The following is a 17,244-nucleotide window of genomic DNA, read 5'->3' as shown; positions in this document are numbered from 1 at the left end:
GAATTCATGAATGGCTGTATTGGCCAGAACTTTAAAAATTGTTACAATGGTCATTAATGGTTCCTCTAGGTCTGAAGAATTCGCGGTCTTATTATGTTTATGACTTTATGAATGGCTGTATTGGTCAGAACTTTAAAAATTGTTACCATGGTCATTAATGGTTCCTCTAGGTCTGAAGAATTCGCGGTCTTATTATGTTGAAGAATTCATGAATGGCTGTATTGGTTAGAACTTTAAAAATTGTTACCATGGTCATTAATGGTTTCTCTAGGTCTGAAGAATTCGCGGTCTTATTATGTTGAAGAATTCATGTGTATAAGTACAAATTGCAACCTTTAAAATTCCAATTCCAATTGAGCAACAGATATTTAAGACTTATATATTTTCGATCACCAAATAAAAGTTATTTAATGATTTTTTTACTATAAGTCTTTTCGTAAGAGTTATCTTGACTTTTATTTTTTCAGTCTAAAAATAACAGTTATTTTTAGACTTTTATTATAAAAGTCATGAATAAAAGTTACGGAGGACTTTTATTTTTTCGGTCAAAAAATAACTGTTATTCTCTGACTTTTATTTTAAAAGTCTGAAATAACAGTTACTTCATGACCAATTTCAAAAAAGTTACAAAAATTTAGGTCATTGCGGATCTGAATAGACCGCATTAGATTGGTTATGTGACTTTTTTCTCTGATTTTTAGTGGGATCCGAAGTGCAAGATTTTTTTGATTAAAAATAATAAAATAACTGTTATTTTCGGTCCCTGCTCAAAAGTATTGAATTGATTTTTTAATAGCATTACTTTTCTCAAAGGTAATAAATTGTATTTTCATTAGCATTACTTTTCTCAAAAGTATTGAATTGAATTTTTATTAGCATTATATTTGTCAAAAGTAATGCATTAAAAGCATTAATTTTTCTAATGATAATGAAAACTGAGTTCACTAGCATTACTTTGCTTTAATGCTAATGAAATTGATAATTCATTATAAATCTAATAATGCATTAGTCACAACTCTGAATATTATGATAATCTTTCGACTTTATACTCTAGTTTTCTCTTTAAATATTTTCCAAAAACATGTTAGTTGTTTAATGAAGTATTATTTATTTAATGTACAGATACAGAGCTTACATTTTAATTGAAAACAAAACCGTGGTTAGTTCCCTAATGGCAACACAACATAAAACAAACAACAAATAAATACAGCTCGAGAGTATAGAAACATTTATTTGACCAATAAGAGAAATAGATTAGGAATAAAGTTCAAAAACCACTAACTGTACAAGGATTGAACATACACACGACACTATGTATGACTGGAATTCTTATGAAAAAAACAAAAACATTGACTATAGCCTGATCCGTGATCCCGTGGACTTAACTCTTTGGTTGGCCAGCTGTGCCAGCAGTTGCGTGCCCGATGCTCCCTCAACTCTTGGAGCGCGCCGCATCCCGTTTGCCCTGGATCCACTGCTCAATCTCCAACTTCAGAGCCTCATTCGACTTGACCTTGTCCATGGTGAGCGGTTCGCGATTGAAGGGATCCGTCTGATCGCTTAGCAGATGACGGGCGATGGTGGAACGATCCACGGTTACCTTGGAGCTGGGCAGCACGACGGGATCCGTCATCAGAGTGGAGATAATCGGATCTAGGTACTCCTCCGGCGCATCAGCCAGCAGCTCCTGCTCCTCCTTATACTGAGCTCCCATTCGCGCCACCTTCACGGCAAACTCGGACATGTCGCCAATCAGTTGACCGCCTCCGATCCGCACGAGGATGTTTTCGGCATAGCCGAAAAGCTGTTCACTGTACGAGCGGCCATCCTGCGACACTGCCAAACAAAAGCTGTCGTCAGCACTTAAATTGATGTAGATGTGCGAGATCTCCAGCACCGTCTGCGCCGGATCGAATTCGAACTCCTTCTTGTCCTTGACCTTGAAGCGCTCCTTCCGCGGCCCCACTAAATGCAACAGGAAGTAGTTCAGCATGGCTGCCATGCGATCCACCATGCTGTTGTGGCAGAAAATGCTCCTGATCTCCGTGGTCAGAAGCTTCAGGATGTTGATAGTGTCCCTTCCCAGGATGTTGTCAAAGCGCGCCAGCATTCCCAAGTGTTGCAGGTTCGTCACCTGCTGTTGGCGCTCGTTATGCGAAAGGCCATTCCATTCCCCATTGTCCTGGGCCTGCTGCAGCTGCTTGATCTGCTCGAGATTGGACAGCGATTCGTCCAGCAGGAAGATGGCATCGTTGATGAGCAAATTGATGAATCGCAGAAAGATGGGCGGCTCGATGGCTTCCATATTCTCCTCCGCTTCGATGGCCAGATCCCGGAAGCACTGCACATGCTCCGGCTTTGTCCACAGAAACTCCATTATTGCATACATGGGCCGGCGATAGTTGAATTTCTGCTCAAACTGCACCGACTGACCGGTCATCTCGATGCTAACGAAGACGTTCAGCAGACTGCGCACCACCTTCAACCGATCCGAATGGTTGTCGAAAACGTGAGTGACGAAAGTCTGCCGATTGCTTCCCAGGATCTGCGTGGGCAGGAGATATTCCAAAGCCTCAGCCAGCTTGGCACGCAGGTGGGGATTCTTGACCAGCCCCGAGCTGCCCATGAACAGCAGTATCATCTTGAAGAAGGCATCGTGGGCGGAAAAATAGATATGGATGTATTGATCTCCGTTGAGTCGCCGGCAGAAGTTCAAATAAGCCGAAATGTTGTCAATAATGCTTTCCGGCACGGATTGCATATAGGGAGCCACAAAGGGCGGCGTGTCCGAGAGCAGCTCCAGGTTGCGGAGTAGCTGCGGCGAGAAGTCTCGCTTGTCCAGGCACTGCTCGTAAATCTCTCGCGGCAGCATGGCCACCTCCGTCAGCCAGATGGCCGAGGCCTCGAAGAACTTCAGCAAGGCGGTGTCATTCGAGGGCTCCGACAGCGTGTTCTTGATGCACAGCACCTGCTGCATCTGTTCCAGCATCATGCGAAATAGGTTCTTGGTCAACTCGTTGTTGGGATCGCTGTGAAGAACCTCTTCGTAGGCCGTCTGTGTGTTCTGTAGTTCGCGCATCACGCGGGTGAGGCGTTCAATGCAGGGACGATTGGCAAGTTCGAAACATTTGTGTGTCATGTAGAAGATCTCCGTCACGAAATTGTACTTTTCAGCCGTCAGACGCTCCGCGCCCTCTTCACTCGGAAGCAGGCAGGTCTCGTCGTGGGCCTTCAGCAGGCTCACGCTCTTCTCCTGCCGATCCTTGTCCGGCACGGCACAATAAGTGGGGTCCACCAGAAGAACCTATAACAGATATTAAGTACAAAACCAAAACAGGTGCATAAATTGCTTACCTTCAACGAGGGCAAACACAGAGGCGCGCAGAGACGAATCAAAACTGCACTTAAGCTCGTCATGAAGGCATCGCTGGCCGTGCTGTGGACCGTTTGCTCCAGGTTCAGATTGATGCTGCTCCACAGGTGACCACGCGATACGTTTGCATCCAGGCAATTGGCCAGCCATTGGAGAGTCTTCTTCTTGGTCTCGGGCGACAGGACGAGCAGCTGTTTGACGAGCAGGAAAATGGACTGCTGGTGATGGGATAAAAGTCCCCACAGGGCGGAGTCCGTTTGATTCAGCGAAAGCTCATGGAAAAACTCGTACTTGGCCGTTTGGGTCTTGGGCAAGATGGAGATGCACAGAAGACTGCCCAGCAAAGTGTCCATGTACTCGCCACCTGAAGGAAATTAAGGAAAATATTTAATAAAAATATTATTTAGCTTTTTTAGTTAGAAGTAGAGCCCTGCGTGAATCATTACATTTTTGTTTTATAATAGTATGCCATGACATTTCTGATTTGTTTAATTCAAACCTATGTTTCAAATTGAATGAATGAATGAATTTAATTTTTATGAATTTGCCAGATTTTTTTTGTGCTTTGTTTTGAGAACAAAAAGTAACAAATTTTTAAAAAATCAATGTTAACTGCTTAGAAAATAAAATTCATGCAGATTTGATCACAAAATTACTCTACGAGTAACGGGTATAATTAATGCCTTTTCTTTTTCAAAAGAAATTGTCGTTTGAATTATTTCGGAATTCACGCCGTTCATTCATTCAATTCCATTAAACTCAAAATTCAAATTCATTCAATTCTATTAATTTGTATTAATTTTTGTGCTTTCTTTTAAGAACAAAAAGTGGGAAATTTTTAACAAATCAATGTTAACTGCTTAGAAAATAAAATGCATGCAGATTTGATCACAAAATTTTGGCCCTTTCTTCTTCAAAAGAAATTGTTGTTTGAATTATTTCGGAATTCATTCATTCAATTCTATTAAACTCAAAATTCAAATTCATTCATTTCTATTAAACTCAAAAATCTAATAAACTCATTCATATAAAATAAAAAATTCAAAATAATTCATTAAATCCATTCATGCAAAGCTCTAGTTAGAAATGGCAATGTAAAAGATAGTCTAATTATTCAGATACCAGAAGACTAACCTTTAGCCTTGGGATTGGGAGTGGTGTAGTCAATGAGCAGCTCTCCCAGGACGGCGGCTCGCTTGTCGCGCACAAAGAATCCCAGGATCCAGAAGACGTTCTTCTTGACCGTAATCAGGTTCTCCTTGGCAATGAGCTTCTGCAGCTCGGTGAGCAGCGGGTAGAAGATGGCCTTGAGGGCGCCCAGGGCCTCGAGAGGTTCGTCCTCCTCCACCACCTTGCAGGCGACGCGGACCAGGAACTCCTGGGTGCTGGTATCATGCTCGTCGGCCTGCTCGAACATCTCCAGCCACTGGGCAGCGAAGGATTGGGGGGCAAAGAGGTCCGGCTGGCGCATGCAGGTGCTGGCATTGTTAAGGATCAGCGCAAGGACCTTGGAGCAGTCGGTTTTCCGCTCGGCTTGGATCCTTTCGCAACGGGCGAAGGCTCCGCGCAGGTAGCACATGGCTCGCGGCTCCCGAGAATCCACACTGGCGTTGGCCTTGGCATACTGGCCGGTCTCGGCCAGCATCAGGCGCTCGAAGAGGGCGTGGGCCACCAGATCCTCGCCCAGCGTCTCCTCACTGGTGTCCACCACCACGTCCGCCAGGCAGAGGCCTGCGCAGGCGGACGCCTTGTTCAGCGTGAACAGGAGCACCTCCTCGACCAGTTTGTGGGACACGCCATCGGCATTGGTGCCCTCCTGGAGCAGAGCAGCGAACGGATTGTCCTCGACGCTCGTCATCGGGAAAATATTGAAATTATTGTCAGATGTTTTCCCTTGAAAATCTGACTGCAAACAGTGTGCCCGTTTGGGGAGCAGTTACAATAGTACTAGAACATACCAAATGCCAAAATGACGGTATTTTCGAGGGCGGTAGATTTCATTTTCGAAAATAGTCCGGGCTTTTAATGGTAGTCGGGGCTTTAATCGATTTATTATTTTATAAATTTCTTTTTCTACGACCTTTGCTAATTTAAGTTTTCTTGGTAAATATAAGATCATAGCAAGTGAACAAAAATAATGAAACATTCGTGTATTTCAACTAGATCTACAACTTTTTCGCCAGATAATGGCAAAAAATAAAGCAAAGTAACGACTTTTAACTTTTTTGTTTTACTTAAATTATAAATTAAATAAATAAGTATGAAACAAATTTTTTAACAAATTTCATTAGATTTCACAATTTAATATAGACAGTAGCACATTTAAAACAAAATCGTTTATAAATATGGAAACTAAAAATTCATTATTTAATTTTAACAACTTAAAACTAAATCCGTTTGCCAACACTGATCCCAAAAGTTAGTGTTACCCTGCCCACCGTCAATCTGTGCGATGTGCCATTCACAGCGACTAGTCGACAGGCACTGATTGGACAATTTCTTCGCCAAAAGCAAACTGCCAAACGGTTTTCTGCGCTCAAAACTCCATTTACATAACAATTAGCCGGGATTTTCGCGATCCCCCAAGTGCCCAGCATCCTTCTCCATGTGGCAGAGGCCAGTGGGCGAGAAAGCAGCCGCGGAACCAGGCAAAAAGTGAAGTGAAAGCAGTCGGACAGCGACCAAGAAAAAGGGGGAGGTGGTGGTTCCTCCTGGAAGAAATCGAATCCAATCGAGAGCTCCACGGCGAAATGGAAAACCTGTAGGCCGCTCGGCAGATGCAACTGAAACTGGGATCGCGATCCTGCGGACTGGGATTGGGACTCGGATTGGATTCGCTAGCCGCGGCGCGGTGTAAATGCGTGCGGCCGTTGGCCTGATGCTCTCGCACGGTGGTGGTGGCGCCGAGCCAGCGATGTCCCGGCCGGATTACGAGCAGAGCGCCCTGCACCACAGCTGCCTGCTGGTGCTGCTACGCGGCGTGGGACCCTCCCGCGCCCGCATCCTCCAGCGGGCGTTCGAGAAAGTGCGACGTGTCAACCACATCCGGGTGAATGGTGGGTGATCCTCCGTAGTCACTTCTTCCTTTAACTCCCTATCATCCTATCCACAGATTCCGCTGGCAATCCGCGCTCCATTTGGATCCGCTTCGTTCACGATCATCCCGTCGAGCACAACGATTGGGGCGACTTTCAGACGCACCGTCGTCTGCTAGGACTCATTACCATTGGAAAATTCGATAACCAAACGGAACTCAACGAACTGTGCCGCCAGCACGAATCCCTGAAAGTTCGCTACGGCTCTACTCTGTACGAATCGCGTGCCATTTTCTTTGGACCCGATGAACCCACGCTGGAGACGATTGGTGAGGTACTGGCACCTCCGCCGGCTGGAGGTCGTCGACTGCAGGATGAATTCACCACGCCCTCGAACTTCAAAGCGCAGGCCTTTTTCTACCGCGAACAGGATTCCTGCTCGGATCTGGAATCGCGGATTGGGGACTTTGCCAGCGCTTTGTTTTGGGTACTCGAATCGCGACGCTTGGAGAGATCCCGCGAGAAGGCGGACAAGGTGAGCCTGCTGCTGGCGCCCTTCGAAAAGCGGGATTTTGTGGGCTTGGATATGGAGTCCAGGAACAATAGGAAAAGGTGCGTGGGTCGTGTGATGAAGAACCTGGCGGATCTATCGCTGCAAGCCGGCCTAGTGGACGATGCCTTGAGCTTGTACCACAATGCAAACGAGACCTTGAGGTCGGTGGGCGATTCTTTATGGGTAGGTGCCACCGAGGAGGGTCTCTGTGCCGCCTCCGCAATGCTGTTGTATCCCCAAATGCGCGAGATTGAGACGCTGCACAGGAACTCTTCGCTTCAGGAGGCGGGTGAGTCATCAAAATACCATTGATTTTCTTTTACTCATCTGTGATCCTCTCCAGGCACCTCTCCTCTGAAGAACACCCCTGAAAAGTGGCGTGCTAGTGATGCCACCAAGAAGATCAATGCCACTGAAGCCACTGCAAACAATGTGGACTCCACGCAGCAGCATCGCATGACCTCGAACTCATCTTCCTGCTCATCGGTGTCTTCCCTGGTGACGACGGCCACCAATTCATCTGCCTCGGACACGCCGACCACGTCGTCTTCCTCCACTTCGACGATATCGGCGGCCCCTATTCCCGGTCACCAAAGAAACGGCGATTTACCGGGGAATATACTCAAGGCCGAGGAGATTACGAACTACTACCGCAAGGCGATTATTAACTACAGCAAATACAGGCATGCAGCCACCATTGAAACGGAGGCTGCTCTGAAGGCATCGCGAATTTGCATAGAACAGAATCGTCCGCTGGATGTGGCCATGTTCCTGCAAAATATCCTGTACATTAACTTGAGCATGAGCGAAGCGGAACGTGTAAAGCGGTTCGAGATTATTACGGAGCTCTACCAGCAGATTGGCTATCAAAGGAAGGCGGCATTTTTCCAACGACTCGCTGCTTTGAAGCACGTGCAGCAGGGCAGCCAGGCGCCGGACTGGAATCAAAGCTATCGCCTCATGTTGGGCAGCTTTACGGGCTATCTGCTTTGCCTGGATCCGTTGGAGGTGCTCGAGAATGCAGCCGGCTGGCCGGCTTTGCAGATCGATCTGGTCCAGACCCTCATAACGGCCGCCAGGCGATTGGGACACTCGGCTCTGGCCACGCGGCATATGACCTTCCTGCTGCAAACGCAATGGGACAACATGTCGCCAACGGAGCAAAGCGAAATGGCTGTGCAACTGCAGGTTATTTTAGTCAATCAAAATAAGAGAATAACCTGTAATTAATTAATGATTATTTCTTGCAGAATTTAAGCGCCCAGTGCGAGGGTTCACCTGTCCCTTTGGTTCTAGAAAATGGCACTGTGATACCACCCGCCAATCTTACGGATCTGCCCTTCTGCCTGGATCTTCAGGTTAAGGATTTGCCCGCTCATCTACGACCGCAGAGAATAAAGGTGGCCAAGGCGGATAGTGGGCCATTTCTGTTTACCCCCATACACTTTAATTCGGTCGACAGGAGGGACAAGAAAAAGGACAAAAATAAAATAGGTAAGCTGGTACGATATATTCGGCATACTCCTTACTAATTTACATATTTTTTAGCTTTCCAGTGGGTGCAAAACGATCTTAGTGAGGTGACTGTGCGTCTGCGCAATCCTCTGCCCTTTGAGCTGGCCGTAACGGACATGAGACTGCTGACGAACGGCGTGGTTTTTGAGTCACTGCCCCAGACAATTGTTCTCCAGCCACATGTGCCCACATATGTGGCACTCCATGGCACGCCCATCGAGACGGGGCAGCTAGATCTGCAGGGCTACAGCACGCACACGCTGGGCGTGAAGTCCAACTGCCGGCTGAAGCATATGCGTGGGCGCAGTTTTCCGCCTAATTACCTAGTGGATGTGATCCCCGCTCTTCCTAGGATATCCGTTAAAACTTCGCTGCCCCAAACAGCGACATTTAGCAACATGAACAGTGCGGATATCGTAGTGACCTCCGCCAGCCTGACCCTGTACAATGGAGAATCCTCCAGCTGCACGATTACAATCACTAATGAGAGCGCCACGCTACCGTTGGAGCACCTGGAGGTCAGCATCAACTCGAATGTGGAGCAGGAGCTGCAGAAAAAGATCTTCCGAATAGATGAGGAAGCTTTAAAGGTGAGATATGAGTTGTAATAGAGAATAAATAAAATAACTTTAAATAACTAATTACAGGCCAAGCTGCCAGTGCCTCCGCAGGGCTCCATAGAAATTATATTGGATGTTTATGCCGAAGCGGACTTTGTTTGTCCTCAGCCACCGGCTTCGGTGCATTCCAGCGCTGCTACCGGGGATTATGGAGCGGCGTCCCTTACGAACTACTCCGGGCACGCTAGCTTACCCTCGAGAGTTGGTTCGCCGCAACATCGCCGCCACGAGCCGCAGAACTCCAGTTTCCGATCGACCTTCTCGGGCGGTCAACCGTCGCTGGCTGCCCTGAGTTTGCAGCCAGGCGGAGGAGCAGGACCCTCCAGCCTGGGCTCACAATATTCGCAGCACATTGAGGCACAAGTGCGATTAAAGTACTCCGGGGGAGAAGCTCTGGCGGCGGGCTACTGCCGCCAGTGTGCGGTGTCTTTTAACCTAGAATTGCTGCCCAGCGCGCAGATAACTAGCTGGGATGTCCTGCCAGCTGAGGTGTAAGTTACAAACTTATTGATTTTAATAGGATTTATTTCATATTTTTAAATGTTAAATCTACAGAGCCTCCCAATTTTACCTGGTACTTGACATTTCCAACCTGACCGCTCAAGAGATGTCGCTCAACTATACAGACACCAAGAATATACTCATCGAGGCCAAAGAGAGCTGCCGGGTGCCCATACCGGTGGATCGTTGCTCCCTGGAGCAAGTGGTAGCCGCCCGGGCAGCCGAGGTGGCTGAGAATCTGGAGAGGGGTACGTACGCCAATTTACTAGCAATGCGAGGTCATTCATTAATAATGATTCTCTGTCAATTAGAACTCTGCTTTCGGACGCAGCTTCTGTCGTTTAATGATGCCCTCAGCAAGCTCTGTTCAATTCACATAGCTGAGAGGGTGAAAATCAACTGGCTGTTGACGGGAACGGACATCCAGGGAATCGCCTCCCTGCGGGGGATAGTTCTCTCGCAGTCCATGGTGGATTTGACAGCGGTATCGCCTTTGGAGTGGGGTAATATTTTATTTTAATTAATTTTAATTTTCTTTATCGATTTATTAATGATAATTTCAATTTTAGCCATTAGCTTTCGGGAGATCCCCGTGCAGCCGCACAGTGAGATTGTGTGCACAGTGGGCCAGCGTTCGCATCTTAGCATCCAGCTGGCAAATCAATCCCTGCAGCCGCTCAGAAACTTGGTGCTGAGCATCAAGTTCTATCAAGATTACCTGAACGGTATGGAGAATTACAATTTGGAGACACGCGTGGCCATCTCAGGACCAAATAGGTGAGAATCATAACTATTAAAATTCGATTTTAGTTAAATACTTACAATATTTTAAAATCTTAGAATTGCAATTCCCCTACTGGAGAAGCAGGAGCAGAAACAGCACACTTGCTCTGTGATATTCTTTACGCCCGGACGCTTTAAGGCCAGCATCGAGTGTACCAGTAATCCGCAGAAGCAATCGGAGCAGCCGGCATCGCTGCTAACACGTTCCTGTCCGGCGGAAAGCGAGAATGTCGGTCCTTCGGTCATGTTCTCCTCCAGCTACGATGAGCAGCAGGTGCATGTGTGGAAATTCATTCCACCCATAGAGGTGACCGTCGTGGAGCAGTGAAATGTTAATTATCGCTAGTTTAATTTCGTTATAATGTTTGTGTATGTACTGTGTATACACCGAATCTACCCTCTCCCGTTAAATAGTTTGATTACCCGCTCTGTTATACCCGAAAATACGAAAAGCAATTGTTTGTAAAGAATTCTAAACTAGATACAAAAATATAACGCATAACACTGTATATAATTAAGCTCAAAACATACTGTATCCTAAGCTTGATAGAGAAAATGGCCATAACATAAATCTTATAGAACCTATATAGTCCATGCCTGTAAAACATATGCTTAACATATTTAAACAAGCGTTACGCCGTGGTGTATTTATATAGATAGCTAATGTTCCGCGCACTAAAAGCCACGCCAAGCATTATACATTTTGATAACAAACTCGTATTTACAAAATATTTTTATACAATTACTGGGGCAATACACATGTATCATTATGAACTACAAATTAAGATTGTTGCTAAAGAAATTATGCCAATGAAATGTGTGAGTAACTGTAGTGTAAACGCAATAAAATCTATTTGACGAAAAACATGGAATTTGGTCTCCACTTCTCCTCAGCCGAGTCTTCGTATCTCGTCCATGGTGAATCCGTTGCGATTGAGCAAAATGCAGGAGAGCACGTACACGTAGTAGCTGCCCGGTATGAAAGTCAGTGCCCCGATAATGCCGAGCGCCCACACGCGATCCGATCGCTCCCGGCTCGTATCGGTCACCCAGTTGAGAGTGGCGAAGGCGATGCAGATCTGAAAATAAAGAGAGATGTGCGTGAGGGGGTATATAAATGTTTAACTCTTAAATATAGGTAAGATATACACGGAGAAAAAAAACGGGAAAACATGAAACTGATATTGTTTCATATCAATTTTTCCATAACAAAATGGTATGATTTCATATGTTCGAAAATATCATTTTGATATGAACAGTGTTCATTGAACACAAATGGGACCAAAATTGATATGAAAAAATACCCGATTGATGACTATTTTTGATCTTTTTTTTTTTCTGTGTATAAATAGATGACCCTAAATATCAGATCAAACTGTGGTAATGACTCTGAGTATTATGATATAATTCGTGTAAGCGATGAATAATGTTTCCTTTCCTTCAAAAATATATTCTTTTAATAAACCAAATTTACATTAATTATTAAATATTAAAAATATAAATAAATTATTTATTTTTGTATTATTTATTATTTAACTAAAAGTTAAAACTATAAGCTAACTAAATTAAGTGCTTTAGAAGCTAAGGTAAATAAATCATAAATTATGATGTTATTCTGTGATGTGATTGAACATATTTACGTGCATAAATATGAACAAAAAATATATATTTGGTTGTAGGTACTAAATAATATTACTTACAATGCCACCGATGAAGAGCAATAGGATGATGATAATGGTTTTCCAGGGTACTGGTCCTGGGATCGCCGGTTCTGTCCACTGTTCATTGACGAATCCATCGGTCTCGCACTGGGACTCCACCACCTTGATATATTCCCCAGAGCCTGCTGGTGGGGAACTTCCAACCCCACCCCCCGCGTTTAGGCGGAGCCGTGAATTCGATTTGGTGGGCTGCATATTTGGACTACTAGCCGATCTTGACCGGGTGAAAATAAAACACTAAGCATTTAGCAGCGACTCTCCAGCATTTCAATGTTATCAGAAAAACAGCTGCTGAAGCTGCCAACTTGAGGAAAATAAACAAGTACAGTGGACACTCGAGAAATTAAACTTCAAAGCTGCTAAATAAAAATATGGATATGGATCATTAAATGTCGTTAACAAACTCTCCAGTTTAGAAGAATTTGCGAATATATTTTAATATCTAATGTATTTTACGTTTTAATAATTTTTTTTGTGATAAAATTTGTATCTATTTTTTATTAAAAAAAAGGTGGTTACATTTTGAAATGAGATAATCGGTTATATGTATCTAAAATGCTTTTTACATCATTAAGTAATTGCAAGTTTCCTTTCAATACTTTTAACAATTTCGAAGAAAACGCCGGATAGAAATCACAACATCAATCATATATCCTTAAATGTTTTTTCCGAAGCCCGATTGCCCCCATCTTTTTCATCAGTTTCAATTGGCTCCCAGTGGAATCCGTCGCAGGGCAGCGGGCTGGGTATGAAGGCAGAAATCCAGGTCCATTTCATTCGTGTCCCCAAAAATGACTCCAAGTTCCGGCGTAGTCCCCGATCGAACGGAAAGTTTTTAATTTTGAACTCATAACAAACTGCTCCCTTCTGGATAGCGGACCAGTGTCCACAAATCATATAAACACTTCCGCAAATCCCGATCCACAACAAAGCGAACGTAACTGCAAATACCACCTCGTATTTATCAGGAAAGCTTAAATCAATGGCCCTCAAAATAATTGAAGGCAAATCCTGATCCTTATGTCCTGAAAATTTTGAAAGAATAATTGCTGGAAGAGTCAGCAAACTGAATTTGTAGCGGCCTCCACGTAGCGCATAAATAAAGATAAAAGATGATATTATCGAGATCAGGCAGCCTAAAAACATATAGAACATAAAATAGAAGAAGTATCGATAGTTTGCATGACCGATGCAGCAACCGGTAAGGATGCAGTGATGATCTCGCTTCAGGACACAAACATCACACGAATCGCAGTGAGATGATCGAGGTGGAGCAAAAATCCGGCACTCGTCGCACTTGTGCCAGTTCTCACTGTGCCTTCCTCGCTCCAACTGATCCTTCATTCGCTTGGGATCGATGGTTGAATCCACCAGTATGCACATGACAAAGTTCGACAATATATTTGACAAGAGAAAGACCCCCAGAACCCGTTGAAATATGTAACTGGGTGTCCCGTAATCCGACATCTCCGGCAGAACTATCCCCATGAGTATTTTGTAGACCGCAATCACAACGCAAAGAATAAATAGAATGAGTAGTCGCTCCTTTTTCTTTTTCGGGCAGATTTTCTTCAGCGAACGGAATCTCATGATTAAAATATGTATTCCAAAAAGTTTCAAGATTATATTGTCGATTGAGAACTGATTTGGAAATATTAGTTTTTGTCATATGAGTTTGACCCAGTTATGCAAGCTAGCTCTGTTCATCTAAACAGTTTTTATTTCGTTTTTATTTCTGCAAGCTTTTTCAAATTTTGTTAAACTTTTTAATAATAAACTTATGCGTTTTGAAAAGTATTTATTAAATTTTCTTTTTAAACATTTTTCAGCTCAAATCATCCAACCATTTTTTTTGTCCAGAACAAAACTCTGTAACAATAAGAAAATTATGGATTAGTATGTTAAGTTAAATAAATGGATTTAAAATAACTTTTTAAAAATCAGTTCTACTATCAAGATAAATCAATCATAGTCTTCAGATGTCCCTATCTTAAGGTGTCATCATATAAAATGCAAGATTTAAGTACTGTAATCATACTTACATATCAGAAAATCCATTTTTGTGGTTATTCCATACAAAGTATCCTTTTCCCTGAAAAAATTATAAATCAATTAGTATTATTTAAGTTAAGACCACACAGAAATACTTTTTATTTGTATAATCAGTTCTACTATCAAGATAAATCAGTCATAGACTTCAGATGTCCCTATCTTAAGGTGTCATCATAAAAATAAAAGATTTCAGTACTATAATCCATACTTACATTTTTAAAATTCCTTTTTTATGGTTATTCCAGATAAAAAAATTTTTTTCCTGCAAAAATTGTAAATAAATTAGTATATTTTAAAAAAAGACCACACAGAAGAACTGTTAATTTGTATAATCAGTTCTACTATCAAGATAAATCAGTCATAGACATCAGATGTCCCTATCTTAGGGTGTCATCATACAAAATGCAAGATTTAAGTACTATAAATCATACTTACATATTAGGAAATCCGTTTTTGTGGTTATTCCATTCGAAATATCCTTTTGTCCCTGCAATAATTATAAATTTATATAGTGTTTTTAAGGATAAAGCCACACAGAAGAACTGTTAATTTGTATAATCAGTTCTACTATCAAGATAAATCAGTCATAGACATCAGATGTCCCTATCTTAGGGTGTCATCATAAAAAAACGTGGGTTTGGGTATTATAAATTATACTTACTTATAGATGACATTTATTTGGAGGCCGTTGTACTAGTGAACAGCAATATCATCTGAAAGATAAATATAATATTTAGTACATAGTAAATACATAGAAGACTAGTGACTCAGGACATGAATTTCTTTTATCAGTTCTACTATCAAGATAAATCAGTCATAGACATCAGATGTCCCTATCTCAAGATCTCATCATGGACGTTAAAAATATTTAATAAATATATGACTTACCGCTGAAACAATCCACGTTGGTCCCAAGAAGTCTTCAAATGAGACTCCTTGGGGCGGTTGCCACGCTGCTTAATATCCGCACATTTTTTAGTTACGACTTAAGTTTCAGCTATTAAGAAGGACTTCGCCTGTGATATTTCCATAAATATCTTGATGATTTCTCGTGGAAATCATTTTTATTTGGATATATTTTTTCATAGCTCTGCAACACGTGGGTTCTCTGCAGATGAAAATTTTAAACTGTGACTGCCTCACCACCGTGACGAGAAATCACCAAAAATAAAATACCGAAAACTGCAAAATATTCTGGATTTTTTGGTGACTTTTAAATGGCGCCCTGCATTCAAGATTAATTTGAATTTGTCGATTTTTTCTATATTTTTATTATATAAATAGATATTGCGATTCGGACGCTGTTGCGGATACATAACTTGTTCTAAACACTTCACTTGCAACTCTCGATTCCTAATTGGCCAACAAATTAAATTGCTTATTACTTATGATTTACATGGCAGTCCGTGACCTTGCATGTGACTAATCTGAATCAACAAAACTAATCTCACTCGATACAAGGCTGTCATAACTTCAAAAATAAGGCGTTTTTTGGGAAAAACATTGAACTGGGGAACCTTAAATGAGAGATGATTCTCGAGCCTTTTTCCCTTTTCTAAATACAATTGATGTAAGTAAAATGTTAAAAATGTTTGGCTTTCAAAAGTTTGCCAGTAACCTAGTTTGATTTGTTTCTTCAACTATAATTGATTAGGAATTCGGGAACAAGACAAGTATGGCTGATTCTTATTTTATGTTTTTGGGGGGGTATATGAATCCCTTACAAAGTATAATCAAATTTTTTGGGTTACGACAGTCTTGCATTAAGTGAGCTATCAGTATACTAATTGTGTTCCAGCCGACTCATGGGTCCTCTGTGTATGTTGTGGTTGCCTCCTGCGCTTGCTGCTCCTGCTCCAGTTCCTGTTGCTGCGCCAATCGCAGGCGCTTCTTGGCCTGGATGTCGGCCAGCGTTTGTTCGATGGAGCGCATGTCCTTCTTGTTCTTGCTGGGCACGAATCCGTAGCTTTGGTTGGTCTCCGTCTTGCGGGCCGCCTGCAATGCGGCCGACTCTCCGATGAGGTGGGCGTACTTGGCCTTGTAGTTGGTCGTGGGTTTGACTTCGCCGGACTCCGGATCCCCGGCTGCGGATGTGGATGAGTTCGCCGCCTCGGAGGTGGAAGCCTCTTTGTCGCTCTGCTCCTGCGCCAATCGCTCCCGCCGCCGCTCGGCATACTCCTTGGCCACCTCCGGATTCCAGCCATCTCCATTGCGACGGGCCGTGACCTCGTCCTCGCCGGGAGCGTGCTCCTTTTTGTACACCACCGAATGCCGGTCCACATCCTCGCGGCCAAAGCTCATGGCAATGAAGCCGCCATTCTCGGCCACCTCGTGGATCACCGATCGATGCACCTTGTCCAGCGGCTGGAACTCGATGCACTGTCTGTCGTCCTTGGCGAATCGGCCCATCCGTTCGTCCACATACTTGCGGAATCGGAGGAGCTCCTCCTTCTGTTTGTTCTGCATTCGCTCCATCATTTCGCGTTGCTTTTTGATCAGCGTCTTCTGCTGCTCGTTGTTGGCAGGCGGCGCATCCATGGCATTGAGTATCGAGTCGAGCAGGTCCATTTTCCCGCCGTGTTTTCCTCGCTTTTCCGCCGTGATTTCCTCGCTTCTTGTTGTTGATCAATTGGCGGATGTGCGCCTGCGATGCGTTGCGATGCCAGCGAAAGAAATGCGAGGGAATCTCGGTTAATCGGTCTGTTCGCTCATTGTGGGCGGATTTTTAAGGGACTTACCACTCTCTGGCGTTTATTATTAGCCTCTTGGGGTGTTCGATTGCCGTTGATTTGCTTATTTTATTGGGCTAAAAAGTAATTATAATTATATTGGCAACCGGTGCTTGTGCACCAAATAAGTTCTGCGAAAAATACTAAAATATGGGATGCCAACTCGGTCACAAATGCGGTATTTTAAGTTACACAACAGCTGTTTACACTCAGCAGCAGGTTTCAAGTTGTGTTTTTTGGGTACTTTAAAAAATTAACTGCGAAAAATATTGTGAAGCCAATAAACCATTCTTAAGATAAAAGAAAAACTGAACAATTTATAAATTAAAATACATTTTTAATTCAATTAGAGTGGTGCAATA

The 17,244-nt window shown here is 43.4% G+C and overlaps 5 protein-coding genes and 5 non-coding genes across 10 annotated transcripts; 1 reads left to right on the top strand and 9 right to left on the bottom strand.

Annotated features, from left to right (window-relative positions):
- Positions 1-1,205: 1,205 nt before the first annotated feature.
- On the bottom strand, positions 1,206-5,303 carry Ube4A (Ubiquitination factor E4A). The gene is made up of 3 exons (XM_017138628.3): positions 4,508-5,303; positions 3,355-3,737; positions 1,206-3,304 (listed from the first exon to the last, which is right to left on the bottom strand). Exons 1-3 carry the CDS (start codon positions 5,229-5,231, stop codon positions 1,433-1,435), a joined length of 2,979 nt encoding a protein of 992 aa, XP_016994117.2. The 5' UTR covers positions 5,232-5,303; the 3' UTR covers positions 1,206-1,432.
- Positions 5,304-5,803: 500 nt separating this feature from the next.
- brun (trafficking protein particle complex subunit brun) lies at positions 5,804-11,247 on the top strand. The gene is made up of 10 exons (XM_017138615.3): positions 5,804-6,429; positions 6,486-7,250; positions 7,305-8,149; positions 8,212-8,455; positions 8,510-9,066; positions 9,124-9,587; positions 9,652-9,845; positions 9,909-10,100; positions 10,167-10,374; positions 10,438-11,247. Exons 1-10 carry the CDS (start codon positions 6,231-6,233, stop codon positions 10,706-10,708), a joined length of 3,939 nt encoding a protein of 1,312 aa, XP_016994104.2. The 5' UTR covers positions 5,804-6,230; the 3' UTR covers positions 10,709-11,247.
- Positions 10,993-12,379, bottom strand: LOC108055309 (transmembrane protein 230). Its single transcript, XM_017138616.3, has 2 exons — positions 12,081-12,379; positions 10,993-11,459 (listed from the first exon to the last, which is right to left on the bottom strand). Exons 1-2 carry the CDS (start codon positions 12,294-12,296, stop codon positions 11,271-11,273), a joined length of 405 nt encoding a protein of 134 aa, XP_016994105.2. The 5' UTR covers positions 12,297-12,379; the 3' UTR covers positions 10,993-11,270.
- A 207-nt stretch (positions 12,380-12,586) lies between these two features.
- Positions 12,587-13,722, bottom strand: LOC108055283 (probable palmitoyltransferase ZDHHC24). The gene has a single exon (XM_017138581.3). It carries the CDS (start codon positions 13,689-13,691, stop codon positions 12,747-12,749), a length of 945 nt encoding a protein of 314 aa, XP_016994070.2. The 5' UTR covers positions 13,692-13,722; the 3' UTR covers positions 12,587-12,746.
- An 87-nt stretch (positions 13,723-13,809) lies between these two features.
- On the bottom strand, positions 13,810-17,039 carry LOC108055278 (sperm-associated antigen 7). Its single transcript, XM_017138575.3, has 7 exons — positions 16,892-17,039; positions 15,042-16,797; positions 14,815-14,866; positions 14,589-14,640; positions 14,366-14,415; positions 14,144-14,193; positions 13,810-13,970 (listed from the first exon to the last, which is right to left on the bottom strand). The coding sequence occupies exon 2, from the start codon at positions 16,719-16,721 to the stop codon at positions 15,957-15,959; it is 765 nt and encodes a 254-aa protein (XP_016994064.2). The 5' UTR covers positions 16,722-16,797; positions 16,892-17,039; the 3' UTR covers positions 13,810-13,970; positions 14,144-14,193; positions 14,366-14,415; positions 14,589-14,640; positions 14,815-14,866; positions 15,042-15,956.
- Positions 14,038-14,112, bottom strand: LOC123003289 (small nucleolar RNA Me28S-Cm2645). Its single transcript, XR_006412521.1, has one exon. It is a non-coding gene; the product is annotated as a small nucleolar RNA Me28S-Cm2645 (small nucleolar RNA).
- On the bottom strand, positions 14,260-14,334 carry LOC123003288 (small nucleolar RNA Me28S-Cm2645). Its single transcript, XR_006412520.1, has one exon. It is a non-coding gene; the product is annotated as a small nucleolar RNA Me28S-Cm2645 (small nucleolar RNA).
- Positions 14,481-14,556, bottom strand: LOC123003287 (small nucleolar RNA Me28S-Cm2645). Its single transcript, XR_006412519.1, has one exon. It is a non-coding gene; the product is annotated as a small nucleolar RNA Me28S-Cm2645 (small nucleolar RNA).
- On the bottom strand, positions 14,707-14,782 carry LOC123003286 (small nucleolar RNA Me28S-Cm2645). Its single transcript, XR_006412518.1, has one exon. It is a non-coding gene; the product is annotated as a small nucleolar RNA Me28S-Cm2645 (small nucleolar RNA).
- Positions 14,938-15,012, bottom strand: LOC123003290 (small nucleolar RNA Me28S-Cm2645). Its single transcript, XR_006412522.1, has one exon. It is a non-coding gene; the product is annotated as a small nucleolar RNA Me28S-Cm2645 (small nucleolar RNA).
- Positions 17,040-17,244: the final 205 nt, after the last annotated feature.

This window comes from Drosophila takahashii, chromosome 2L (genome assembly GCF_030179915.1).
Source record: "Drosophila takahashii strain IR98-3 E-12201 chromosome 2L, DtakHiC1v2, whole genome shotgun sequence".
Taxonomy (NCBI): domain Eukaryota; kingdom Metazoa; phylum Arthropoda; class Insecta; order Diptera; family Drosophilidae; genus Drosophila; species Drosophila takahashii.
Note: the sequence above shows the minus strand (reverse complement) of the source record. Positions and strands in the feature narration are given on the sequence as shown.

Coding starts and splice junctions, on each gene's coding strand:
- Ube4A (XM_017138628.3), bottom strand. CDS start 5,231: ATGACGAGCGTCGAGGACAATCCGTTCGCTGCTCTGCTCCAGGAGGGC. Junction 3,738..4,507: donor TCCCAATCCCAAGGCTAAAG/GTTAGTCTTCTG, acceptor AATTTCCTTCAG/GTGGCGAGTACATGGACACT. Junction 3,305..3,354: donor TGTGTTTGCCCTCGTTGAAG/GTAAGCAATTTA, acceptor TATCTGTTATAG/GTTCTTCTGGTGGACCCCAC.
- brun (XM_017138615.3), top strand. CDS start 6,231: ATGCGTGCGGCCGTTGGCCTGATGCTCTCGCACGGTGGTGGTGGCGCC. Junction 8,456..8,509: donor AAAGGACAAAAATAAAATAG/GTAAGCTGGTAC, acceptor CATATTTTTTAG/CTTTCCAGTGGGTGCAAAAC. Junction 9,067..9,123: donor TAGATGAGGAAGCTTTAAAG/GTGAGATATGAG, acceptor AACTAATTACAG/GCCAAGCTGCCAGTGCCTCC.
- LOC108055309 (XM_017138616.3), bottom strand. CDS start 12,296: ATGCAGCCCACCAAATCGAATTCACGGCTCCGCCTAAACGCGGGGGGT. Junction 11,460..12,080: donor TGCTCTTCATCGGTGGCATT/GTAAGTAATATT, acceptor CTTTATTTTCAG/ATCTGCATCGCCTTCGCCAC.
- LOC108055283 (XM_017138581.3), bottom strand. CDS start 13,691: ATGAGATTCCGTTCGCTGAAGAAAATCTGCCCGAAAAAGAAAAAGGAG.
- LOC108055278 (XM_017138575.3), bottom strand. CDS start 16,721: ATGGACCTGCTCGACTCGATACTCAATGCCATGGATGCGCCGCCTGCC.